Genomic DNA, 27,848 nt, shown 5'->3' on the forward strand with positions numbered 1-27,848 from the left:
CTATTTTTATCATTTATATCTTTAGAAAAAAGATATATATATATATATCTTTTAGACAGAGAAAAAGAGAGAGAAATAAAGTATATATACGTATATATATATATATATATATTTTTTTAATAATAATTTGTTGAATTTAATATGAAATTAAATATGAGCGCGAAAATGTCGTCATATCCGGTGACGTAATTCCGGTGGAAGGAGGTGTGCCGATCTCGAAAGATGCGCATGCGTTTAAGGGAGTAGACATTATTCAGTCTGATCATTATGGCTTTTTTCTTTTTTCTTTCTTTATCAACGTGTTTAATATCCACATTTTTGGCGTGAAATAATGACCGAAACATATTTCTTTTTATAGTTGAACAATTCGAACTTTCAAATATGTAAACATAAAGTGAAATTACTTCTGATAAGAGAACATCTTTAATGTACGATCGCTAAACACCGGTAAATCCAAATGAAAAATTGGTAGACATGTGTGTGTGTGCTTAAGGATGAATCATCGATTTGCTATTAAAGAAGGATCAATTAAGGATATTATTAATGCAAAGGTATCTTTATAGTATCTATGGAAATATCACGAGAATTTCATACTGTATAATTAAGTTTATCTATTGAAGAAACTTTGTAATATGAAATTAACTGAAAGTGGCAATACTGTAAGAGCATATTAATGATAATGTTGAATCTCGTTGAATGATTAATTATTTTTAAGGGATAATTTTGAAAGAAAAAACATATAATGATAGTACTTCTATGCGATTTAACAGAATCATTTGATACGTTCATAATGTTGTTGAAAGATCATTATAAAAATGAGCTTACTTTGGAATTAGACAAATTAATAGATAAAAAAGTTTCGAGAAAGAATCATTTAAGGTATAGCATGAAAAAATCCGACGATATAATGTTGTATATATTAAGAAATCAAGCACAATATATAATCAGGTGTAAGGAAATAAAGGATAAATTCTACAGTAATTTAGTCGTCGTATGTTACTTTCATAATAATTTAGGACATATAAAGAGGTTATGTCGAATGTATAATAAATGGAAGGAGAAAAGTTGAAAGGAAAAAGATCAGTTAAGTTATAGGTTATGATAATGTATGTGTGTCTTCATGATCATAAATATCGTTCAAACGATCTAGATTGATTCAGGAACATATATCAGTTGAAAGATACAAATAATGCTTTATTAGCAATAACAAGACAACATTCTATAAATTGTTAACACATGTGAAAGTTAGGATATAAGGACTACGATAAGACTACGATAAGGACAATTCATGCATTGGTATTCAAGACCGTAGTTAAAAAGATTACTATGAAGAACTAAATGATCAAGGAGATCTGCTATGGTACATATCTGAGAAGGATAATAATCAAGAAAGCTTTTCCACAAAAATCTGTAAGTAAGTTTGAGTCCATACTAAAGTACAGATGTTTGCGAAAACATTGGAAACAATGAGATCAAATCAAAATCTAACATTGATCAATGATTATGGTAGATATAGATTATGGTAGATCTTAAGACTTTTGGATTGGATAAAGGTACAGAGTATATCAATAAAGGTTTAAAAGATTTCTTTGAGAAGAAATTGTAGTCAAAGGAAAAAAATAGATCTCTTTTGGAAATGTTTATAAATTGATGCCAAAATTAAGGAAAAAATATCGGGGAGAGGAGGGGAAGACTATCAATTTTTTCAACTATTTGCAAAACATTCATTAAATCTACAGGAATAATATCTCAATGGAGAAATGGATTAGAATGAAATGATTTCAATAAACATTATAAAAGATATTGTCTTTTGAATATGAACAGAATAATTATAAGTCATGATCTGATATTTATGGATTCATTTAATAAAGGATAACAATGAAATAACAATAAGTCTTCTTAATGCTATTCCATCCTATATAGAAATGAATGATTAAGAAAAAGCCAAAGACCACATTGAAGATAAAAAAGAAGACTATATCAAAGATGAAATTGTGTGACATTAAAGAATAGGTAATATTTACATTTAGTAATATTTATATTAGAAGACATGAATGATCTTGAATAATAATGACTGGACTAATTAGGAGCAAACTACAAAAATTATATATCAAGAATACAGACAGTTCAGTTCAGACAATTTTGTAAGATACACTCATACCATGAACTGATAAGTGGTTTAATATATCTACCAATTGTGCCTACACCTGACATATTATGCAGTAAGTTATTTAAATCAATATTAATTGATACAGGAGATCACATTGGAAAACAGCTAAAAGAATACTTAAATGTATTAAAGGCATTGATCATTATTTTATATCTTATCAATCAGGTAATAATTTTTTGGAATTGAAAAAAGATGTATAAAAGATTGCCAATTCTATGCAGATTTTTTTTTTTTTTTTTTCTTGGTGAAGGTTCTATTTCATGGGAATTAAGAAAGCAATGGACTGTTGCTTTATCAACTAAGGAGACAGAATACATGGTGATTACAAGTGCTATTAAAAAGGAACTTTTAAGGAACTGGAATTAGTTATCAAATCTGACGTCACTATTTATAATGATGATCCAAGAGCATTGAAATTCTCAAGGAATTTAATATGCCATGGGAAATTCAGGTTACAGTATTTATGTACGAAAAATATGATTGCCCAAGTTTTAATCAAAGCATTAAACATTTCAAAACATATCAAGTGTTTTAAAAGGTTTACATTTAATTAGTTAAGTTCTTTTAGCGTTCAATTTAAAAGATAGTATTGAATGTATAAATTAAATATGAACGTGAAAATTTTTATACACTTGACATCCTGTTGTGTGTTTAATTTAATTTTTATAATTTTGTTTTTGTTTAATATTCTCATCTGTATTTAAACCTATATATTATTATTATTTTTTTTTTTTATAATAAAGTCATTAAGTATAATTTTGTTACAGAAAGATATTTCTAAAATAATTGTTAGTTAATTAAAGTTAATTAATTCAATTATTATTTTAATATTGATTTTAATAAAAAATTAAAATGTAGTTGTTTCTTTTTTTTTTTTTTTTTTTTATTTTTATTTCTTTATTTTTGTATTTTATTTTTTATATCACATATATTATACATATTAATATAAGTGATGATAGGTTGTTCAATTAGAAAAAAAGTATCTATATATTTTAAGTTAATTTCAATGGAAAGGTTTTTCTTTTTCTTTCTTCTTTTTTTACTTATTTTGTTTTTTTTTTCCTCCACCTATTCAGAGATCACAATGGTGACGACAGATTATAATCGATTTATATTTATTTACGAGAAAAAAAAATGATCGTTACTTTTTATGAAATTAAAATCGCAATACAGATTCACATAATTACATCAAAATCCATATACATTAGAAAGGTGTCACGTGTACAGTTGTGTCTCTTTCTAATATTTAATCTAACATTCAATCATATCATTTGATTTTAACAATTAGATGGAACAATTTTTATGATTTCTTATTGTAAATGTGTTTTTCGTTGATCGAAGAAAGGACGGCCGTGATTTTAAGGACGAATTTATCATTGATTAATGGTTTTTCTTTTTTTTTTCTTTTTGGTTTTCACTTTTCGCCTTTTTTCTTCTTTTTTTCATTTTGTTTCGTTCTCGCATACCTATAGATAGTTTACGATCATTAATTAATATAAACTTTGCATTGCGTGAGAAACTAAGTAACACAACTTTATTGTTTTGTTTTATTGGAAGGAGAGGAACGATAATAATTAGAATATATAGTTATAAGTATAATTAGAACAGAAAGACGATTGATTAAATATGTGTATGTGTATGTTCATTTATTATTCTCAATCAGGAAAAGAGAGAAATAATTTTAAACTATGTAAATTTTATTGAATTCATTTTCATTCTCTTGAAATTAATGCAATCAAATAATAATGAAATATATATATATATATATATATATATATATATATATATATTTAAATTTATATAACTTTCAACACTACAAAGAGAGAAATAATTTTAAATTATATAAATTTAATTTAAAATTCATTTTCATTCTCTTGGAATGATTGCAATCAAATAATGAAAAATATATATTCATTTCAAAAACGATTGAACAATTTTATATCTTATAAATATAATTAAATTTGTTTTCAATCTATTGAAATCATTTTCATCAAATAATAATTAGAAATATCTATACATTGTAAAAAAAAAAAAAAAAGAAAAAAAAGATGAGACAAATATTTAATTGATGTTTAATTTATTATTATCGTTGGACATAAATAAATTTATTTTATATATAATAAATAAAAGATTTTAATTCATCAGACGATTCATCAGAGAATGAATGTTTGTTCTGTTGTTTTTCCTTTTATTTTATTTATTTATTTTTTTTTTTATTTCATTTCATCGTCTATGATTGAAATATGTAATATTGAAACAGTAAGAAAGAAGAGAAAGTGAGAAAGAGATTGAGATTCGAAGAAAATATTTGTAGGCACATTCACATACACACATATACATATATTAATATATTTGAGGAACGCATTAAATCCTTCAATTTTTTTTTCAGTGAGAGTAAATCGCAATCTTAACAATTGGATTTACTATGGACCGTCCTACACGAGCCATCTTAAAATAATGAAAAGTATTGATTTAATTTATCCAAATATTTAACCATATGTTACTTCAAATATTATATAAAAAAAAAATATATATATATATATATGAAAATGATAAATTTTATAATAGCAATATTTATAATAATTGTTAATAACAACAAAAAATATACTCTTTCTTTTCTAACAAGATTAAGCTCGTGAAGGATTTTTTCTCACTTTTTTTTTCCTCTTTATTTTACTTTGTACAGGTTTGCGCAGATATATATATATATATACATATATATATATATATATATATATACATTATTTATTTATATTATTATATGTTTTATTTAATTTAATAGCAAATATATTATCACATTTAGATTGTATTAATTTTTTAAGACGTATCTCCATCTGTTGATATCCTTCGACGAATTTATTTTATATAAGTCTAAAATTCTTATATTATTAATATATCTCAATTATAAATAATGCTTGTTACAATGGTTTTATTTGAAAAAAAATGTTTAATGATCTAAAAAGAAAGAAAGGAAATACGCATTTTATAGCACAAAGGAAAAGAATCTATGGGAATTTTGCTTTCAGCAAAAATTGTTCGTTAGCCAATTATTACAAGTTAATTATATCCTTAATATATAATACATTATATAATAAATAACATAAATTCGTCATACGAATGTACATTAAATACTATTCAACAATTTTAATAATTAATGGCCAGTTGTTTTTTAGGTAGACAGTACATATATGTATATAAGTAAATAAATAAATATACATATATATATATATATAAAAAATCATGTGTGTATATATAAAAAGATGTCGTTGGCAATTTATCACACGCCGCTTCTAATAAACACATTAAAAATATAAAATATTTAAATACAATATATATATATATACATATATATATATATATATATATATATATATATATATATATATCAAAAGCAAGAAAGTTTATTTTTATATTTATTATTATTAAATATTATTGTTATAATCATGTTAGTGTAAGAATACGTGTATATTTGTATGTATGTAATGTTGATGGTACGTATATATTTGTATATATTTAATGTATGAATGTTCTATAATTTAAGAATGTAATAATTAATAAGAGCTCAATTTGTTGAACAACCATTTTAATGTGCAATACATATCGTATATCGAGAGTTCTTACAAACATTTTTTTTTTCCATTTCTTTCGTTTTTTATATTTTTTTTTTCTTTTTTCTTTTTAATTTTTTATTTTTTATTAATTTTTTTTTTCCTTTTTTTCTCTTTTGCTTTAATTAACAACTAGAACGTATTTATTAAGTACAATAGATTCAAAAATTGACACACATTTTATAAGTATTGGCTTTCGTTATTTTCCTCAAATGTTTATCTAATCAATTAATAATTGGCGGATCCCCCACGACCCCTCGCTCTTTCAATAAATTTTGTTCTTTTTTTTCGTTTGTTTGTTCGTTTCTTTCTTCATATTTTCTCTTCAAAAGCCATTCGAAACGAACCTTTAGGGGACGGTTTTTTGTCTTTTATTTTACTTTATTTTTTTTTTTTTTTTTTTTGGCGATTGAAAGAGCGTATACTTGTTTGAGGGAATAAACAAAAAAAATATATATATAAATAAGTAAGTAAATAAAGAAATGAATGAACATGCTGTACGTGTGAAAATAAATAAATGAATGTATAAATTAATGTGGGAATAAGTAAATAAATAAAGAAATGAAAAGAATGAATATGACGTACGTGTGAAAATAAATAAATGAATGTATAAATAAAAAAATAAATAGAGAAATAAAATGAATGAACACGCCGTACGTGAAAGGAAATAAATGAATGAATGAATAAATATATAAATAAAAAAATAAATAAAAGAATAAAATGAATCATCACGCCGTACGTGAAAAAGAAATAAATGAATGAATGAATGAATATATAAATAAAGAAATAAGATAAATAAATACGCCGTACGTGAAAAGAAATAAATGAATGAATGAATAAATATATAAATAAAGAAATAAAATGAATAAACACGCCGTACGTGAAAGGAAATAAATAAATGAATGAATAAATATACAAATAAAAAAGTAAATAAAGAAATAGAATGAATGAACACGCCGTACGTGAAAAATAAATGAATGAATGAATGAATGAATAAATAAATAAAAAAGTAAATAAAGAAATAAAATGAATGAACACACTGTACGTGAAAATAAATAAATAAATGAATGAATAATATAAATAAAAAAGTAAATAAAGCAATAAAATGAATGAACACATTAAATAAATAAATAAAATAAAATACAATAAAATGGAATAAAATAAAATAAAATAAATGCACTGAACGCGTCTTCCCTCGTGAGCCATTAACATGTATTAATAATGTAATAAAATTATTTCCAAAATAGCACCCTCTTATCTAGTTTAGCCAAAGAGTCCCCTGTTAATATTCTTATGACATTTACTATGTGGATCATGTGATACTATCTATGCAACGTTAAAATTGAATTGAATATATAAAGAATATAGAATGAGAGAAATATATATATATATACATACATATATATATGTATATATGTATGTATATATATATAAACACATACATAGATATACATATATATATATTATATTTTTTATGTGAATTAGACAGGAGACTCTCGAGCTTTAAATAGATTATAGAATTGCAGTCTTCAATTTTCTCATTTTTTAATCACGGCAAGAACACATTTATGTAAATAAAATAACATATACATACATATACATATATATAAATATATATATATATGTATATATATGATGCCATGAAGCACACCTATTATCAGTCTTTCACTATGATCCAGTCTACGAGTCTAGCACCATTATGCAGCTTTTATTTTATTACGTTATTACCGAGACTAAACGTTTCGAATACCGAATGTATAATTACGTTATTTTTTTTTTCTTTTTTTTTTCTTTTTTCTTTTTTTATTTGTTTAATTTAATTTGATTTGATTTAATTTAATTAAATTTAATTTAATCCGTTTTTTTTTTGTTTCGTTTCGTTTCGTTTCGTTTTATTTAATAACAACAATTAATTAATTAGCTCTTAATAATGTCTATATGTAAGTGGCTTTTTTTTTTTTTTTGTATTTATCATTATTATTATTTCTTTTTTATGTGTTTTTTTTATTCTTTTTTTATTTTTTTTTGTTAATTTTTTTCTTTTTTTTAAATTGTTTCTTAAACCTTTAATAATAAAATTCGAGGGGGTATTATTACACTGAGAATATTCATCGAAGATTTGAGATCACATGCAGATTTATAGAAATCACATATTAACTTGATAGTCTAATAATATCCGTGTCGATTATGATTAGAGATCGATCGTTTTGAAATCGTTCACGTTTATAATCTTATGATCTTTTTTTTTTGGCTTTGGTACGATACGTAATATATGTGTATATATACGTATACATATATATATATAAATATATGTATATATATATATATATGTATACATACACATATAGATATGCAAGAGACAAAATATTGTTCGAAATGTTGAATCTTGCAAAAATTTTATTTATAATTACTTATATCAATCTCTGACCATAACGAAAAAGTCCAAGTACGAAGATGGACGAACGTTTCGTTTTTATAATTAATTTTTTATGATCCTCTACGTTGTGGTAAAAAGAAAAAGAAGAAGAAGAAGAAAAAAAAAGAAGATGAAAATAAGATGAAATCAAAAATCTTCAAAAAGATAATAAAAGATTTCTCATAATCTCGAAGTTTCGCGATAGCCTCTTATTCTTCGTTTCACAGCCATTCTCACTTTCAAGATCTTCCTATCATGCTAGATTTAATAAATTAGTAACTGAAAATATATTCGATCGATTTCAAAAAGAAAAAAAAAAAAAAAAGAAGAAAAAAAAATAATTGATGAGACATTATAAAGGCAGAAGAGTGCGGGCCAAAAAAAGTATACCTAAGAGATCATTAAAAAATAATTTTATCCAATCTGTAATGCCGTAAAAAAAAGGGAAAAAAAAGAAAAAAGAAAATCGGCTTATAAAAATTTCACAAAAGCATGATTAATATTATTTAAAAAAAAAAAAAAAAAAAAGAAGAAGGAAAAAAAAGATCACTTAGAATTACTTATTTTTGGCCCGATCATCCAACCCCACTTACAATCCATCCCACCACGCCCCGTTCTATCCCACCCACAGTTCAACCCCGTGCACCACCCTGTTATAAAAAAAAAAAAAAAAAAAAAAAAAAAAATAAGAAAAGAAAAAAAAATAAGTAAAAAACAGAAAACAAATTAGTTATCTCTGATCGAAAGTCATTAAGAGGCTAAGTCGTTCTTTCCCTTGTACTAATAATATCTTCGTTTTGCACTAATTCGTCGAGTCAGGATTCGAGGACGGCGATGATGCGGGAGTTTGTACAACGATTGAGTCATCCTTATCGTTAATAGTTGGTGCTATTAACATGCCACGTGGACTAAACGTATCGCAATATAAATTCTCTTTCTTGTGGACTCGTCTAACATGACTGCGTAGATTATCACGTCGTGCACTTCTGTATGCGCAATGCGGACAAAGATGTGGTTTCTCGCCAGTGTGCATGCGACGATGTTGAATCAACTGAATCATCAAAATTGCATACGTATATATATATATATATATATACATATATATACGATTAAAAAGAAAAGAAAAGAGCGAAGTTTTTCCTTTTCTTTCTTGTTTTTGTTGTTTGTAGAGAAATCAAAAAAAAAACAAAAGAAAAAATAAAAGAATATGTTCAATATAATTACCTTCTTCAATTGAACAGTACGGAAGATACAAATATCGCAACAAAAGTAACGATCGTCCCGATGCCTTCTCATGTGTCTACTAAGATCAACCTCGGATGATCTATCTGCGCCGCATACCGCACAGCTAACTCTTGTTTCTGGTGCGGTACCTCTTGCGTGTGCCCTCAAATGCCTTTGGAAAGCTTTTTCGATCGTACAAGCGTAGGAACATAAGGTGCATCGATATTCCTCCCTTTCGTATCTGATTTGTTTTCCGAGAAAATAGAGGAAGAAAAGACAAAACCATAATCAAACAAAATCACACAAATTAGGAAAGAAATAGAAATAGAAGAAGAAGAAGAAAAAGGATAATTTCAATTTTTTATGATTCTAAATGTACTATCAGTGAATTATTTAAATAATAAATGATTTGGACTTCAGTACCTATACCTAACGCGTTGCAAGGCCAATGTACGTTTTTTCCCTGTTGGTGTCATTCCTTGTGCAACGTGTGCCGCTACATGAGTTTCCATTTCGCATCTACTATTCGTTGTAAAATCGCAACCTGGTGCAGGACAACTCCTTGATTCTCTCATTTCAGTACCATTTAACGTTGGATGACAATTTGCAATGTGTTTCCTTAAAGCTGGCCTAGTAGGGGCTACCACGTCGCAAGAACCGCATGAATATCCTCGATGTACGTTACTAACATTTGGACTACTACCTCTAGATCTGTCACAAATCATTTCTTATTGTACTGATTCGTTCGAAAAAAAAAAAAAAAAAAAAGAAGGAAAGAGAAAAAAAAAGAACAACAAAAAAAAAATGTTTATAACTATGCGCATATACCTTTCCGTGTAAGAAGAATGTTCACTTTCAGAATCGCTGTCGGAAGGTATGTTTGGGATTTGTGTAGCCTCTAATGCTGCAGTAGCTGCTGATAATCTTCCTAACATTGCCGTATACGCACCTAATACCCAACCATTTAAAACTGGTGATACCGCACCTTCCTATATGTGATAAATAATTTAATTATATAATACGGAGAAATTATATATATATATATATATATATATATATATATATATATATATATACGGATTTTTATTTCTAATTAATTAAGTAAAATGACGTACCTTGTCGAGACCTAAACAGGACATCGGATCTAACAATTTTGTTGGAAAATTGTTATTAGATGACTTACGCGAACTTCCTGTACTTCCCGTATCACTTTCCTCGTCCTCTTCATTTTCGTTGGTTTCGATTTGTTCAGAAGAAGTCTGTATAATATGAAGGATATTTTTTTGTTTGTTTGTTTGTTCTTTTTTTTCATTTTCTTCTTCTTTTTTTCTTTCTCTCTTTCTTTCTTTCTTTCTTTTCGATAAAGTTTTACCTACTTGATTCTCATTATCGTCGGATTTTTCGATGTTATCTTCGTTGACTTCGTTATCATCTCCGCCATCGTCATTTTCTTCATGATAGACCTCATTAGTATCGTCCTTGGCCAATTCTAAATCATTATTACTCCCGGAAGATTTCGTAACTAATCCTATAGGGCCATAGGGCGATGGCCCATTTAAAGCTAACGGCAATGGTACCATATTTGTTGTAGATTGACATAGAACATTAAGAGTTAAAGCAGTCCTTGGAGTTATTTGACACACATATGGGGGTAAGATAGGATGATGTCTACGGGCGAGGCGTGGGTCTCTCCAAAGTTCACCCGCAACGTGAAGACTCCAAATCCCATATTCCATCTAAAGAAAATTTCATAGAAATATATATATATATATATATATATATATATATATATATATATATACATATATGTTCTGATATTAAATTCAGAACACAATTGAAATAGAGAGATAAATAGATATAGAGAGAGAGCGAAGAAGGGGAGAGAGAAAGAGAGAGAGAGAGAGAGACAGGGAGGGAGAAAGAGAGATAGAGAGGGAGAAAGAGAGAGGGGGTAGAAAGAGAGGTGTAGAGAAACGAAGAGATTAGAGATCTAAATTTATTCGATAGAACAAAGCAAAATATTTTACAAAGAAGAAGAAGAAAAAGAAGAGAAAGAAGAAAAAGAAGAAGAAGAAGAGGAAAAAGAAGAAGAAGAAGAGGAAGATGATAATGAAGAAGAAGAAGAAGAAGAAGAGGAAGAAGATGATGATGCAGAAGAAGAAGAAGAAGAGGAAGAAGATGATGATGCAGAAGAAGAAGAAGAAGAAGAAGAAGTTTTAACGAGCAAATTACCCGTATTATGATCTGTGACGTCAAACATGTGTCCTGGGTTTGGTTATTAAACTGAAATAATTGAGAAAAAATTAACTGTGAATTAATTGTTACAAAAAAAAAAAAAAAAAAGAAAGAAAAAAAAATATCGGCTCATAAATATATACACACACAAATACATATATATATAAGCACAATACATACATACATATATATATATATATATATCAAATAATTTACTTTTAATAATTTAGAAGATGGATTAAGGGATTTGATGTTTCTCTTACGGGCACCCCTCTGGCGGCCTACCGCAACTGTGCCCGGACGTCATTACGGAAGACTTTTATACCAGAACTCTAGTATTAGCAGGTACAGTAATTACTGGACGACGTCGTTCGACGGTCCTGTTGAATAAAAATAAACCGTTTTTATAATTTTAACCGGTATTCTAAAGAAGACAATAATTTCCCCTCCTCCCACCTCCTTCTCCCACAACCCCACGCCACCCTACCCCAACCCACCCCAACCCACCCCCTTTATACAACCGAACGGATAATGATAAATCAATGGGATCGAAATATAAATATATATATATATGTATATATATATATATGTATATATATATATATATATATATACACACATATAGAGAAAAAGAAATTTTTCTTTTAATTACTTTGTTAGAGCGATCTGCCCGGTTACGTGATACTTGGCGCAGGAACGAACCTACGAACGAACGAACGAACGTACGAACGCACGAACGAACGTACTTACGAACAAACGAATGAACGAACGAACGAACGAACGAACTCGCGATATTCCTGACCATCGGACCAACCCTCGTGCATGCATACTTTAGCATAACGTTCTCTATACAATATCTAGAAAGAGAGAGAGAAGAGAGAGAGAGAAAGAGAGAGAGAGAGAGAGAGAGAAAGAGTAAGAGAGAACTACAGAGTTCGGGGTAGAGATGAAGGTATGGGCTATGTGTACGTGTACATGTAGAGAGTCAAAGGGAAAGAGAGAAAGAGAGAGAGAGAGAGAGAATGAGGGAGTGGATGAGGATGAGGGTGAGAGAGAGAGAGAGAGAGAGAGAGAGATAGGATCCCTCCCTCTCTATCTCTTTCAACCCTCGTATAAAGCGCCATCCTTCTCTCGCCTGGCAACTGCCCTGACCCCCACCCCATTTGCTCTCTCTTGCGAATCGATTTGTTATTGTTTTTGTGTCTGCGGTCCTGGCGGAACGGGAGGCCAATGGAGGGAGGAATATACATCAGTTCTGGGGGTAGAGAGATAGAGGCAAATATATATATGTATATATATATATGTATATATATATATATATATATATATATATATATAATATGTAGGGAGAGAGGGAGAGAGATAGAGATAGGGGAAGGTCCTGGGAATTCTGGTACTGAGAAGTCTCGGTTTTCGAAATGGCCGGGTAAAAGGGTAAAAGAGGGTGAGATATATTGCCCGCGGCACTTCGTGCCTGGGATAGAGGTGGTGGTTCCGCTGGGATGAGAATATAACCAGCACCATGGTTGGTTGAAAAAGACCCAGGGAAAATGGGTGCTCGGGAGTATTTGGTAGGGGAGGAGGAAGAGAAGGAGGATGAGGTCGAGTGCTGGACCGATAGTGGGAGGAGGATTCACGGGGTTCTCGCTAAAACGGGTAATAGTAATGGTAGATGGGTGGGTGGATGGGTGGGTGGGTGAAGGTGGTAGTGATGGTGGTGGTAATGATGGCTGGTGGTCCTGGTGGTCCTGGTGCTGGTGGTAGGTGGTGGTGGTGGTAAAGGTAATGGTGGTGGTTAGGAGAGTATGGTGGGAGGATCCCTGGCAAAGAAGACTCGTACGGGGTTTGGTGGAAGGGAGGGAGGGAGGGAGGGGGGTTAGCTCAGATTCAAAGGGGAAAGAGGGGACTGAGGTAAGGCGAGGGATACTACGTCGGCTTGACAGGTGACAGCCAATCGGACCACTGACGTCACAGATCACTCGCTCGACCGCTCGCACGCACGACCCGATCTACGACGACTACGATTACGATTACGATTACGAGTACGACGACGATGACGATGACGACGACGACAACGACGACGACGACGACGACAATCCGACGTGTATTCGACGAAGATAATACACGTAAAAAAATACACAGCCAACCAAGCTGATCGACTTTCTTCTTCTCGTGGAACCGAGAAGAAATGTATTAAAAAAAAAAGAAAAAAAAGGGGTTTAAGAATGAACCGAAAAGAAAAAAAAAAAAAAGAAAAAAATAAGATAACTATGGCTCAAACGAGGCGACGTTTTTGCGTTTGTTTGTTTGTTTTTTTTTCTTTTTTTTTCCTTTTTTACTTTTAAAGTGATATCCCGCGAGTACACGTATCGAAAATAAATAAAGGTTATTTGGAGAGATAGAATATTTTTTTCGCGCTAGTACGGTAGTAGGGTATTTACGGTGCTAACCGGCCGATATCCCCGCGCGACGTCTCTATCTCGTTACCATTACACTCGGATGTATGAAATGCGCCAGAAGGCATACACCATCCCCCCACAATAGCCCTATTTATGATTGGGCAAAATTGCTTTCCATGCGCAGAATAAAATCGCGCGCGTCTGGAAAAATCCGCGGTGCTGTAAGCGAATCTCAAACGTATTCCTGTGAAAAAGGGAATCCGCATAATTCCTTTTTAATTATTTCTTTATAAAAGGTTACGAACGTTAAATTAAATTCTTTTTATAGTCATTCTTTTATGTCAATCATCCCTCTGGTATTTAATATATTTCCTTTTTATGTTTTTATTCCTAGTGTCCTCGAGCAAAACTTGCGAAAAATTAAATATGGCGATATCCGCGAGCATGCGCATAACAATTACCACCCATGTCTATCCGTTAGCCAATCAGCATTCGCCAATTTTATTCCGTTCGTCGTCGTTAGAGCGCGCCACCATTGGCTACCTTCCTTTTCTATGTTTTTTTTTTTTCTTAACGATGTACGCATGCGACGCCATTTTTTTTATCTCTCTATTTTTTTTCTTCCTCTTTTTTTCATGACGTCAACGGCTATCACCGCCGCGGAGAAATTAGCATTTGTGCTAATTTCTTTTTCCCTTTTTTCCCTCTCTTTTTCTTTATCCTGAATAACGATTTAACGTCCATCTTTATTTTTTCATGGTTTAAATAATTCCATGAAAATTAAATTATCTGCTCCTCTTCGTTATTTCAAGTTTCATAATTTTAACTAATCTGTTTTACTTTTTTTTTATTTTTTTTTTTTATTTTTTTTTTATTTTTTCTTTCCCCCATTTTTTAAAACTTTTTCCAATAGAAATTATGCATCATACAAAGTTTTAAAACTGAATAAAAACTTGTTTTCTCACTTTCTACATTATACTAAATATTAATCAAGCAAAATCTTATAAAGGATTTATTTGAAAAGAAATATTATAGATTTGAGATTAAAATATAAATTTTATATTGGATAATATAACTGTCACATATTAGGCACAGTATACCAATTTTGATAAAATAGAATGACAAAGTATATTATAATGTTGGAAGGATAGATTTTATTTTATCATCAATGATACTTTATGATATTTTTCTTTTTAATTTTTTATATCATTATTATCATATTCAATAAAATATATTATAAATACTTCTCAATCAGATACTCCATAGGAGATTTTCACATTTTTTTTACACTTCTTTTAATTTTAACTAAAGAGCAATGACCTATTACAATCTAACATCTATCATGAATAATAGTAGATGTAATAATGATTTTTTTTAAATCATGAAAACAAGATATAATACTACAAATTATACTAAATCATACAATTAAAAGAGTTTTAAAACATTACTGAATTTCAAACAGAGGTGGTTGGGAAATATGAAACTTGCCATGCGCAAAACAGCTGAAGGCACTCTTTTAAAACAAGAAAGAGATGAAATACAAAATATTAACAAAATAAAAGAGAATAATTGTAACAAGGATGGTTAGTTTTAAGAAGAAAAAGATCATTTTTAATAAAGAAAGATCATTTAAAAAGCAAAAAGTCATTTTTAATAAGATAAATCGATTTTAAGAAAAAGGAATCCAATAATTTAATTTTTTATTAAATTTTAAAATGAATAAATTGAAATATCATGAAATATTAAAAAAACAATTAGAATATTTAATGTTTAATAATTTCACATACCTTTCTTGAATGGTTTGAATCTGGACTTTACTTTTATCGTGCTTCCATAAGTAAACGCAGCATGCAACGAATATATTGAAACACATTTTGACACTAATATAATTATTTCTCGTGAAGTAAAAGCAACTTCCCAATCAATCAGATTTTATAACTTAAACAATTGTCACGATTCGTTCACTTCGGTTGCTTCTTTATGACTTTTTACTTCTTTCTGATCGAACCACTTCTTGTTAGCAAACGATACTATATTAATTAATGTAATGAGTGTTTGAATTCATGTTTTCAAATTTCACCGCTAGCTACCAGCGCCACCAGCGCTGTGGGCGTTTTTTTCTTTTGCAAATTTCTAAATTAATCGTAAGCTTAAGTCAAACTCACTACTATTGAGGTAATGGTAAAGATATTTACTTTAGTTAATAATTAATATTAAAATATATATAATCCAAAGTGGCGACTAAATTTTTAAGGGCGTGATCAATCGAAAATTTATTCATCGGTTATGGATCAGGTATTACTTTTAAAATAAATAATATTTTTATATTTTTAATCATAAATATCACATATCACTTTTTTTCTATTTTCTTTCAAAGGAAGAAAAACGACAAGTGCCATCATTTTTGAAGAAGATTTTGGATGTCGATGTTTATTTAACAAAGGTTTTTGTAAATTCATTGGAAAAATATCTACCAGTAAGGCAGCTTCAAACACATTACAAAGCATTAGAGGTATTTTATAATAAATATATTTAAATGAAACACATCTGTTATTACACAGATCAATTTGAAGAGGTTAAGTATTAATAATTTCCTTTTTCAAAGATATCATGCCATGGAATACCTTGGATTGCTTTGACATTAGCTTCAATATGGATTTTTCATCTTACATCTCTTTATCAATTACAAGTCAATCTTTTTATTGGTAAGTAATAAATATTTGTATATGAACAAATGATAAAAAAGAAACAAAAAAAAAACAAAAAGAACAAACAAACTTTCAGAATGAAGAATGATACAGCATTGAATATGTTTCAATTAAATTTGAATAAATTTTCCTTAAGATATCATTGATATAATCTAATATATATATTATGGAAATCTTTTCAGGCTTTTTAATTGACTTGTTATTAATTGCAATATTGAAAGCCTTAACAAGAAGAAGACGTCCAGCAGTTAATGATGATCCATTTGCAATAGGTCCTGACAAATATTCTTTTCCATCTGGCCATGCCTCTCGTTGTACATTCATTGTCTATTATTTTTTATATTTATGGCCACTGCCCATCATTTTTGTACCATCATTATTAGCCTGGTGTACTTGCGTATGTTTGTCTAGACTTTTAATGAGACGACATAATATATTGGACGTGGGTATTGGAATAATTTTAGGCATTCTTGAAGGAATGATTATTGGTTACATGTATTTAAGTCAAGATACATGTATAAATTTAGTTACTTGGATTACAAACGAAAAAATAGATGACGTATGAATTAATTGACCTTTAAATATTCTATTTGTTATACTTTTCTAATGAACCATTTCTTTTTTCGTTTTTTCTTTTTTTACAAATTCTCTGTTACAATTTGATATATATATGTGTTTTTTTTTATGATTGACAAGTGTTCTTCTTAAGAAAATTATGATTCTTTAGTTTTGCCAAATTATTCACTACCATAATGAATTTCTTTCTTTCTTTCTTTTTTTTTTCTTATTCTTTTTAATTTTTATTTAATTCATTATCTACATACGTGGACAAAAAGTAATAAAAATATTTCATAATATGAGACTGTAAATTATATACCCTATATATTACGACTAGATATTTATCTTGGTGTCAGTATAGAATTTATATAATTAAATTCTAGTCCTGATTTAATAGGTTTAATTTTTATCATTTGTTAAAAACTAGTCTGCCACTATTCTTATAAATTCTACAATTTAGTATCAATTTTTTGATGCATCTATTATTGTACTCTGTATTTATAGAGTATTAAACTAAAATGATATTAATACTGTATACGCAATTATTACAATAAAAATTAAATATTAAATTAATTAAGTATATTTAAAAGCTAATATCTGTGTGTATGTGTGTATGTATAAGAATCTTGAAAAAAAAAAAAATAATTAATGATCATAAAGAGATAAAAATATAAATAAACAATTAAAAGGAAAAATCACGCGAGAAAAAATTTTGTCATAAAAACGCAATGCTTTTTTTCTTTCTTTTTTTTTTTTTTTTTTTAAACATAATACGTATTAAGAAGAATTTGAATGGAAATTATTACCATAGCATCAAATTTTTTATTTCTATCTTGTTTCTGATAAATGTCATTTATAAACGTTCCTCTTTTTTTTTTTTTTTTGTTTTTTTTTTCTTTCTTTACCACAACGGTGAATGATAAAATTTAAGATCAAGATGACCGTGCTGATTGTTTCCAGTTACTTCTTGGCTGCACGAAGGGGATGGTTTAACAGTTTTTTCAGTTTCTATTATAACAGGAGCGAATGATGTTGCTTCATTATTAGGAACAACTGTCGTTGATATAATTGGTAATTCATTTGTATGTTGCTTTTGATCTTCCTCCGAATACAAGCTTAAAGATCGTGGTCGTTCCAGTTTTGTTGTAATAGGAGAAGAGATAATGTCCTCGCTGAAATATTAATCTCTCCGTGAAGACGCGGAAAAATTATTAAATATAAATAAGGAACATCATGCAAATATTGTTTCGACATACAATATAACATTTCAGTGATTTGTGATTTATTTTATTTGACATAAAAAATTCAAGAACACACATATATTAAAGGGGACAAAAAAGTTACATAAAAAATAAAATTGCAAACAAAGCTTCATCCTCCTTCTCTGAAGGCTTTAGAAAATTTTATCTAATGATAATGTAAACGTAGCATGGTTTTATAAATAAAAATTATTATTCATTGGATAAATTTTAATAGAAATATATATATATACCACCAATTCTTTTTCTTAAATATTAATACATTATAATCAAGAATTGTTATTAATAATGCAACGAAGAATATTTTACAAATAGCCAGAAAAAATTTTGTCAGAAATTTTTTTTTTTTTATATAAAGATTGCACATTCAGAGTACTGATCCATAAGATATTTTGCTAAACGATAATAAGCATAAATTAATTATGCGAAGCGTGAAAATAATAATAATAATAATAGTAATAATAAAACAAAAAAAAATTTGAATGAGATCGGTGCAAGTGATTTTAAATATTAAAATATAAATATCACAATTAACTAATTATATACTATATGCATGTGTAAAAAGACATACACAATTAAAGTGTTTGAAGTATTTTTTAAAGTGCGAGTATTAACAAACAATGCATTTGAACGACAATGTTTGTTTTTCATATTATTTACGAAATAACTTCTACTATATAAATATATTTTCTTTTTTCCTCTATCACCTTTGAACGTTAAAAATTAATTCATCAAGAATAAATTATTTAAATAAATATATATGTTAATATTTTGTAATAATCAATGACTATATTCTAAACAAAATTCACAAAGTTTATGTCTTTGTTATTTAGTAATACTCGGGGAAAAAAAAAAAAAAAAAAAAAAAAAATAATAATAATAAAAAACATATATATATATTTTATGCATTAATCTCACAAAATTGTCGTGAATTAATACATAAATAATGATCTAGATAAAATCGAAACAAGACTTCTTTTTTCTTTGAACTATAATTTAAGATGTATCCCCAAAAAAAAAGATATATATATATATATATTTTTTTTTTTTTGACAATAACAATCATTCCATTTAACAATTCTGAAACGAAGTTTGTTACTTTTTTTTTAAAATAGAAATGTGAATAATCAACTTTGGGCTAAGAGTCCTGATTCTCTTTGATGTACGAAGAGAAGAGAAAAGAAAAGAAAAAAAAAAAAAAAAAAAAACAGAAATATAAATTGTTTAACTAAATAGTTTGTACAAATGCTTTAGGAGAGAACGCACAATAAATTTCAATCGTTGATACACTTTTACTCCGATTTTACTCACCCTGTACGTTCAATTGATTGACCAAGCATCGCGGTATTATGGATTATCTATAACAAAAAAAAGAAAAAAAGAAATCAATTGTCATTCTCAAATATATCTTATATGATTATTTATAAATTACAGATAATAATAACGAGATATGGTTTTGTAAATTTGATTAAAAAATTAAATAATCTAACAATTACAAGTATTATAATTTAATATTAATATTGATTATAAATATACTCACGTTTGCCATTGAACATGGCGGTCGTCCAGCAGCGTATCTACCGTAAGAACTACGAGTAACTGTAGAAACATACGGTATACCATTCGTACTAAAAAAATAATTTTTTTTTTTTTATAAATATCAATTAATAATTATTTTATTTAATTAATTAATCATATACACTCACACACACACAAGCACACGTATCATTTAAAACGCACCTACCTATTACTTTTCGCTGCATTATTATTTGGTGGTGTGCCGATATCAAAAGAATGTCTTGGTGGTAAACTATATCTATTAGCTCTGACATCTTGAATTTCTAAAAAGAAAAAAAAAGAATTACAATTTAGAAATGATATTCCAAGTAATGACATTAGAAATAGATAGTCTACATAATGCAATAGAAATTATACAGTAGTTTAAAGAATACTTTTATAAATCTATTATTTTGTGAATAGTAAATAAGTTGGTATATTTGTAATTGACATGTAAATCTAAGTCAAGGATTGACTTAGATTTATATGTCAATTGAAATCGGTTTCTTAGAAAGAGCTATAAGCTTCTTTAAATTAATTATCAAATGGTATTGACTGTTACTTCCAACTTTTTTCTTTCCTTATCTTCTTTTTTTTTCTCTTTTTTTTTCCTTTTCAATGCAATATTATTGCCAAGTATCTGACCTATTTATATATATATATATATATATATATATATATATATATATATATCAGACTGACTGACCTTGACATGTACCTTTTTCGTACCTTTAAAATGAAGTGGGATCGACGATGACTCGACTATGGCCTTGTACTTTTACGATGGTATTGAGATTACCAGACAGGACTTTGCATGGTTCTCTCTCTCTTTTTCAATATTTTACATAATGGTATATATGTATATATATATACACATAATATTTATAATATACATAATAATTTTTATATACAAACTTAGTCCCATTTACGTATCGTCGATTAATTTATCATTATTATTATGTAAATAATATAATTCCTTTTATTTATTTATTTTTCTATTATATTATTTTTGATTTACTCTTTTTATTATTATTATTATTATTATTATTATTATTATTATTATTATTATTATTATTATTATTATTATTACTATTATTATCATCTTTTACCAGGGACAATTTCTATCTAGCTCTTATTTTATTGATTTTATGTATACCAGTAAACACGCCCAGTTGATAAGTCTTATTGGTAAGCCTTATTAACTGAGTATTATTGATTAAACAATAAGAGAAAAGAAAATGTAAAAAAAGAAACTTACCGTCATCGAAAAATCCTTGGAACACAACGAATTTATTATTCTGCGTAATGATTTTCGTCAATCCATAATGTTTTTGTAGAAAGGCAAGAAATTTCTCCGAAGGTCGGTCAATTGCTAATTTCACTGGCCTAATATTTTCTTCCTAGAGAAAAGAATTTTTTTTTTGTTTCTTTTTTTTTTTTTAGAAAGACCAGAAAGAGAAATTGTCCATAATTTTCGAATTTATTATTAACGTTTAGAAATATTAGAAAAAAAAAATATATATATATATAAACATATGATTATTTGTTTTTTAATTGTACGCATTAATAATTATAATAATTGACCGTGAAATATAAAATGATTCGAGTATGTAGAAAGTTTGTTGATCTCTTTTTCTCTATCTATTTCACTTTAACGTCAAGATTTATCTAATAAAAGAGAGCACAGGTAGAAACGTTGCCCATGCACCATGGATTAGATAGAAATCAACGAACCGTGTCGAAATAAACGGGCATGCACGAGTTCAATCACCTTCTTTCGACTCTACCTTCGAATCGTAACACCCACTTAATGTTTTACGTTTACTAATCATTTTTCTTGTTCACGTTATTAGATCATTCTTTCACGTTACTTCCTTTTCTTTTTCTTTTATTTATTTATTTATATTTTTTTTCTTCTTTTTCCTTTTTCTTTATAATACAAAGGGCAAATTTATAAAGTGTTATAAATCTAAATGTAAAAGAAGATTAAGAATTACAATTAAAAAATTTCATATATTATTGAATCATAATGATTATCATTTTTATTAATGAAATGATAACTTAAGAATGTATTTATGTATTTACAAATTTTTTAATTGATTCTTCTTCTTTTTTTTTCCCTTTCTATTTTTCTTTCTTTCGAGCAAAATAAAATTCTATACGAATATTTTATAACTGTTGTTTAAAAAAACATATATATATATATATTTATGTAAAATATTTTTTTGTTCTTTCTAAAAATTAATTTTTAAACTTATCGATTAACAACTTACGGACAGCATGTACTGATAAAGAATATTTCCAAGTCCCATACGTTGTCGAGATTCATGAATATAAAAATCCAAAATACACCGTGGTCTCAACTGATAATTCGCTCCCGTTTCATCGAACATGAACAAATTCTTTGATCCAGTTTTCAGCAACCCTACCACGCTTCCCAGGTTGCTAAAAAAAAAAAAAAAGAAAAGAAGATGAAGAAAAAAGAAAAAAGAAACTGAGAAAAAGGAAGAAAGAAATCGATGATTCGAACGTTTACACGCTCTTGCATTTAATGATTATAGGGATGATTACTTTAAGAGATAAAATAAAATAAGAAAAAAAAAAGAAAAAAAAAAAAGGAGATAAAAATATAAGATTGATCAGCAAAAAATATTGCAACTGAGTAACATTACTATGAGATAATGTTTATGTTATTGTTTAAGTATTGACCTAATTCTCTTCAAAGCCTTAAAAATGATAATAAAATAAAAAGGAATAAAAAAAAAAGTAAAGAAAAAAAAAAAAAAAACAAGAACTTTATCTTGATCCTATCATTATCTCTCAGTTTTATTTCCATGACTGTATAAGATTATTACTGGGCAAAAAAAAAGAAAAAAAAAGAAAAAAGAAATAAAAAAATGAGCAACGACGAACATTAATATAATAAATTGAAGTAGATAAATTGAAGTCAGTGAGTATTCTTAAAATGAACGTAATATCTTTTACTCTTCGTTCCATCTATTTTTTTCTTTTTTTTTTTTTTTTTTTTTTTTTTTTTTTTTTTTTTTAAGTTAAAAGAAAGAAAGTAATAAAAAAGAAAAAAGAAAAAAACGGCCTGAAAGACTCCTGCAGTAAAACCCAGCTTCGTTATCGATCCACTAGCTAGCTATATATATATATATATTGCTATATACTTTGAAAGTCTTTCTGCTAGAAAATATATAACTCCTATTATTCGTCCATATTGTATGCTGAATATTGTTCCCTAAATTATTATTATTATCATTAATATATATATATATATATAGAAAAGTTTTATAAAATTTATACAATAGTATTATATAAATTGAAAACTAAATGATATAATATGTAAAACAAATAATGAAAGATACGAAGATAAAAATTTTTAAATAAAAAATTACTTGTTCGCTTCGTTGTCTACGAGAAGATAAACAATGTGATCTGTGTCACGAAGTTTAACAGCACTTGTTATTGATTTACTCAATCCTTGAGCCTTTGCAGAAGCTTCTCCCATGTCGTCCAAAATTTTACTTATTTGCCGTTGACATTCGCTGTAACGTTATCAGAAAAAAAAAAAAAGATTAATTATTATTTTATATTATTTTTTTTTTGTGAAATAGTCAAGTTATAAATACCAATGACTATTTCATAAAAATTATATGCGTATGCGTGTGTGGATATGAAAAAAATAATTAAATCAAATTAATTCGATGTTACACGTGATGCATAATAGAAAATTATTACATCACGAACGCATCGTTACATAATACACGTTGGTATGCTCGTTGTATTACAACTTTCAACTAATCTTGTAATAGCTAATATGACATATATATATATATATATATATATATATATATATATATATATATATGATTTATGTTTGAAATTTCTTATTAATTAAATTATAGCATATGTTATATATTTATTGCTATGACAGGTTTGTAATCATTGTCTATAAGTTTATGGCCTTAATATCAATTTGTAATAGTTTAAGGATAGACGATGGATAAACAACCATAAATATTTTTTCTTATAGCTGTTATATGTGTCACAAATGGTAATGGATATTTAGTGCATCGATCAATTTGTCTATATACATGTATCTAGAAATAGGTTTATAGATATCACAGAAAAGTTATCAGGTTTTATGATATTTCTGTTGGCTAGTAAATTTTATAATGAGATTTTCATCCCCTTTTTTTTCTTCCTTTTTTTCTTTTTTCTTTTTCTTTTTTTTTTGGAGCGAAGTAAAATTTTATACGAATATTTCGTATCTCTCTATACTTCGTTCTTAAAAAAAAAAAAAACGTATGTATATGTGTACATATATATATATATAAATTTTTTTTTTAATTTAATTTAAATAAACGATATTAAATAAATATCGTTTGAGAATATTTTCTTAATTATTATTTTCCTCATTTTTTTTTCTTTTTTTTTTTTATATACAATTTAATATTAAAGATTATTCGATTATACCAACTATAGGCATTTCCTTTATCATAATTTCATTAAAATATTATACTTTATTTAGAATCGTTTCAATGATGAATAATATCAAAATTTCATCACAAATATAATAATAATATTATACTATGTTTAATAATTAATATAAACAATTATTCAATCTTTAAATAATTGTATAAACGATAAACGCATATACGCAAGCTTTTATAAATATATTCCATTTTAATCGTCAAATTTCAAAATTAATTAATTCCTGCAAAAATTATCTTTTTAAAAAAAAACAACAACAACAACAACAACAACAACTACTACTACTACAATAATAATAATAATAATAATAATAATAATAATAATAATAATAATAATAATAATAATAATAATAATAATTTAATGAAACATTTATAATGTTTTATTATTTCTATCAAATATGAATAAACGTAGAATGTATTCAATTCCTTACGTTACTACATTCTAGTATGAATAAAGTGCAAAAAGGAAAGATGAATCTGTGAGAGAAAGAGGGAGAGAGAGAGAGAGAGAGAGAAAGAGAGAGAGGGAGAGACCAAGAGAGAGGAAGAGAAGGAAAGAGAGAGAAAGATATATAGTTTTCCACATAATAACGGAGCAAATAAGAGGAGGGGAAGCAGTGAGAAAGCACTCTACCATTTCGTCATAGACTTCCGTGAACGTTCGCGAGTCACTGCATAAGAATTTCTTCCAACGTTTTAATATTTTTTTCTCTCCTTTCTTTATTCTTTCCTTTTCTTTTCTTTCCTTTCTTTTTTTTTTCTCCTTCAAATTAAAATTATACACAACCACACATAAAAAATAACACACACACGCGCGGGCGCACGCGCGCGTAAAAAAAAAACATAAATCACACACCAAATATACATACATAAATATATATATATATACAGCCACGCATATACAAACATAAAGCACATACACACATATACATATATATATATATACATATATATGCATACATACATATATTTCATTGTATATTTATCAATAACGAAATCAAGAAAATATAATTAGTTTTCATTATCCAAACACATTTTCTATATCTCATAATAATAATAATAATAATAATAATAATAATAATAATAATCGTCGATATCATAATCGATCATTATCGATGTAATCGATATATCAGTTAATTGATACGTCTCAAAATAAAACTGTTGAAAGATCGTAAAGATTATATTGATCTATATTTTCCAAGAAATCGTATTGATTATATAAGAAAATTTTTTTTTTTTTTTATTGAAATCTCACGTTAATCATTATCCACACAATGTAATAACATCTCTTACGTATATATATATATAAATTACGCATCGATAATAATTGGGCGAAGCCTTTCTCATCTACTCAATCTATTTCGCGCCAGCGTATTAGGGTTCATGTAACATGACCGATTAATAACGCAAATGTAAATGTCATCTTATATATGTTACTTATAAAATAAATAAAACCAAACAAACAAAAAAATTATAAACATATAATAATAATAATAATAATAATAATAATAATAATAATCCTTACTTTAGTTCACGACGATCTCCTTTAAAATCTTCCGGTATGAGAATATGAGTAACCTTGTTAATTTTCCTTGGTAGAAGTTTATTGACGTTGAACTTGAACTCCATCTTTCGAAATATCTAGTATTTCTGAAGTCTCAAAAGGCAAATCGATGATTAGAGATCAGAGAACGTGGACATATATATACATATATATATATGCCTGTGTGCGTGTATGTGTATGTATGCATGTATGTATGTGTGTGCGTGTCGTGAGTGTACATATGTGTGTGTGTGTGTGTGTATGGGTGGGTGGATGTCCCACTTTTTTTCGTATACCTTCAAAAAATGGTTCCTCTCTTTCTTCCTTTTTTTTGTCGGTCGGTTGTTGTTGTTGTTGTTGTTGTTTATCTTCTTTAGAAAAAATATTAAACGAGTCACGAAGTTCTGCTTCTCTTTTTTTTTTTCTTCCCCTTTTCTTCTTCCCTTCTTTTTTTTCTGTTTTTTGTTTTCTCTTTTTTCTCTTTTTTCTTTTTTTTTTTTTTTTTAGACAACACAACGATCGAAGAAGAACATTCTCTTCTCTTTTTCTCTTATATATGTAATGTCAGTGATGTAAATTGTGATATATATATATATATGTATGTGTGTGTGTGTGTTTTTATATATATATATATATTTATTTGTAAAATAAATTAATTAAGGTAAACTGTTACCGACAGGAATGATTTTGTAATCGTCCATAGCCCGCAAACTTCGGATAATACGAAAATCTTGTTGGGAGGAAAAAAAAAGAAAAAAAAAATGAAAGAATATTGTTTTATATATAATTTGTGTGTATATATATATATATATATATATATATATATATATATATGTATGTATTATTTTGTTTTTCTTTTTAATTACTCGGATTATACGTCGATCTTCTTTTTCTTTCCTTTTTTTTATCAGCTCTTCATGAAATCATCTTTTTGTTTCTCTAAATTCCTAATTAACGTCGTACACGTTCGTGACAATATTTGTCGTAGATAAATAATTCGAGATAAGAAAATTGACTTTTTTTCTTTTTGTTTTTTTTTTTTTTTTATAGTTTCCTATCGAAGAAAATAGATAACCAATCAAAATACGTTCTTAACGACAACGTCGACACAATCTTGACATAATACAATCTAATCCTTTACCGTTTTTATCTATGTATTAATATCTCTTGCGTATATTAATAAAACGTGTTCACGTAATAAAAAAAAAAAAATTAGTAATAGATAACTTTGTTACGATAAAAAAAATTGCGTAGTTTTTCTCTCTCTTTCTCTCTCTCTCTATCTATCTCTCTGTAAATCTGTATCTCTTTTAATCTTTCTTTCTTTCCTCTCTTTGTATCTTCTTCGATCGTGTACGTCTTAACACTTTAATGTCCTTCACGGTACTCACAGCCACCGTGATACGAGAAACCAAGTAAAGAGAGCGATGTCTCTCTCTTTTCTGAGGGATAATGTTAGGTAGTGAGGGAAACCTTCGCGCGCATGATTACTACAGATCGACCAATCAGCTACGTCCGTTAAAGGATGCCCTGATGGTCACGTGACCAGTGTCTCGTAATGCCGGTCAATTTCAAGATACATTACGATATTATAATAAGCTTATTTCTATATTATTTTAGGTAACAAATAAATATATATTTGATTCGAACGAAAATTTATTTCTATCGAATA

The 27,848-nt window shown here is 27.5% G+C and overlaps 3 protein-coding genes and 1 long non-coding RNA gene across 13 annotated transcripts; 2 read left to right on the forward strand and 2 right to left on the reverse strand.

The window, feature by feature from the left end:
- The first annotated feature begins 223 nt into the window (after nt 1-223).
- Nucleotides 224-4,958, forward strand: LOC118446715 (uncharacterized). Of its 2 annotated transcripts, none has more exons than XR_014983609.1 (3): nt 224-2,335; nt 2,421-2,635; nt 4,560-4,958. It is a non-coding gene; the product is annotated as an uncharacterized LOC118446715 (long non-coding RNA). The 2 variants fall into 2 exon arrangements; XR_004839657.2 differs by lacking the exon at nt 4,560-4,958 and having other exon boundaries at nt 224-2,013; nt 2,088-2,335; nt 2,421-2,864.
- Nucleotides 4,959-8,889: 3,931 nt separating this feature from the next.
- LOC118446709 (uncharacterized) lies at nt 8,890-15,859 on the reverse strand. Of its 6 annotated transcripts, none has more exons than XM_085664123.1 (9): nt 15,840-15,859; nt 11,870-12,033; nt 11,651-11,701; nt 10,795-11,154; nt 10,534-10,677; nt 10,247-10,407; nt 9,842-10,129; nt 9,419-9,659; nt 8,891-9,245 (listed from the first exon to the last, which is right to left on the reverse strand). In XM_085664123.1, exons 4-9 carry the CDS (start codon nt 11,152-11,154, stop codon nt 8,997-8,999), a joined length of 1,443 nt encoding a protein of 480 aa, XP_085520249.1. In that variant the 5' UTR covers nt 11,651-11,701; nt 11,870-12,033; nt 15,840-15,859; the 3' UTR covers nt 8,891-8,996. The 6 variants fall into 6 exon arrangements, with proteins under 6 accessions (XP_085520248.1, XP_085520249.1, XP_035733580.1 ...); XM_035877687.2 differs by lacking the exon at nt 15,840-15,859 and adding an exon at nt 14,104-14,151; XM_085664124.1 differs by lacking the exon at nt 15,840-15,859 and adding an exon at nt 12,306-12,906 and having other exon boundaries at nt 11,917-12,033.
- A 279-nt stretch (nt 15,860-16,138) lies between these two features.
- Nucleotides 16,139-17,634, forward strand: LOC118446712 (polyisoprenoid diphosphate/phosphate phosphohydrolase PLPP6). Of its 3 annotated transcripts, none has more exons than XM_085664126.1 (5): nt 16,139-16,227; nt 16,307-16,347; nt 16,430-16,564; nt 16,658-16,757; nt 16,943-17,634. In XM_085664126.1, the coding sequence occupies exons 2-5, from the start codon at nt 16,339-16,341 to the stop codon at nt 17,323-17,325; spliced, it is 627 nt and encodes a 208-aa protein (XP_085520252.1). In that variant the 5' UTR covers nt 16,139-16,227; nt 16,307-16,338; the 3' UTR covers nt 17,326-17,634. The 3 variants fall into 3 exon arrangements, with proteins under 3 accessions (XP_085520252.1, XP_035733585.1, XP_085520253.1); XM_085664127.1 differs by having other exon boundaries at nt 16,215-16,233; XM_035877692.2 differs by having other exon boundaries at nt 16,209-16,347.
- A 278-nt stretch (nt 17,635-17,912) lies between these two features.
- Nucleotides 17,913-26,906, reverse strand: LOC118446711 (alpha-tubulin N-acetyltransferase). 2 transcript variants are annotated; one of them, XM_035877691.2, is made up of 9 exons: nt 26,473-26,906; nt 26,159-26,283; nt 23,536-23,685; nt 22,408-22,579; nt 21,393-21,534; nt 20,322-20,418; nt 20,118-20,205; nt 19,889-19,935; nt 17,913-18,490 (listed from the first exon to the last, which is right to left on the reverse strand). In XM_035877691.2, exons 2-9 carry the CDS (start codon nt 26,260-26,262, stop codon nt 18,220-18,222), a joined length of 1,071 nt encoding a protein of 356 aa, XP_035733584.1. In that variant the 5' UTR covers nt 26,263-26,283; nt 26,473-26,906; the 3' UTR covers nt 17,913-18,219. The 2 variants fall into 2 exon arrangements, with proteins under 2 accessions (XP_035733584.1, XP_035733583.1); XM_035877690.2 differs by having other exon boundaries at nt 17,918-18,490; nt 26,159-26,290.
- Between the last annotated feature and the right edge of the window lie 942 nt (nt 26,907-27,848).

This window comes from Vespa mandarinia, chromosome 25 (assembly GCF_050613455.1).
Source record: "Vespa mandarinia isolate Hongniang chromosome 25, ASM5061345v1, whole genome shotgun sequence".
Classification (NCBI taxonomy): domain Eukaryota; kingdom Metazoa; phylum Arthropoda; class Insecta; order Hymenoptera; family Vespidae; genus Vespa; species Vespa mandarinia.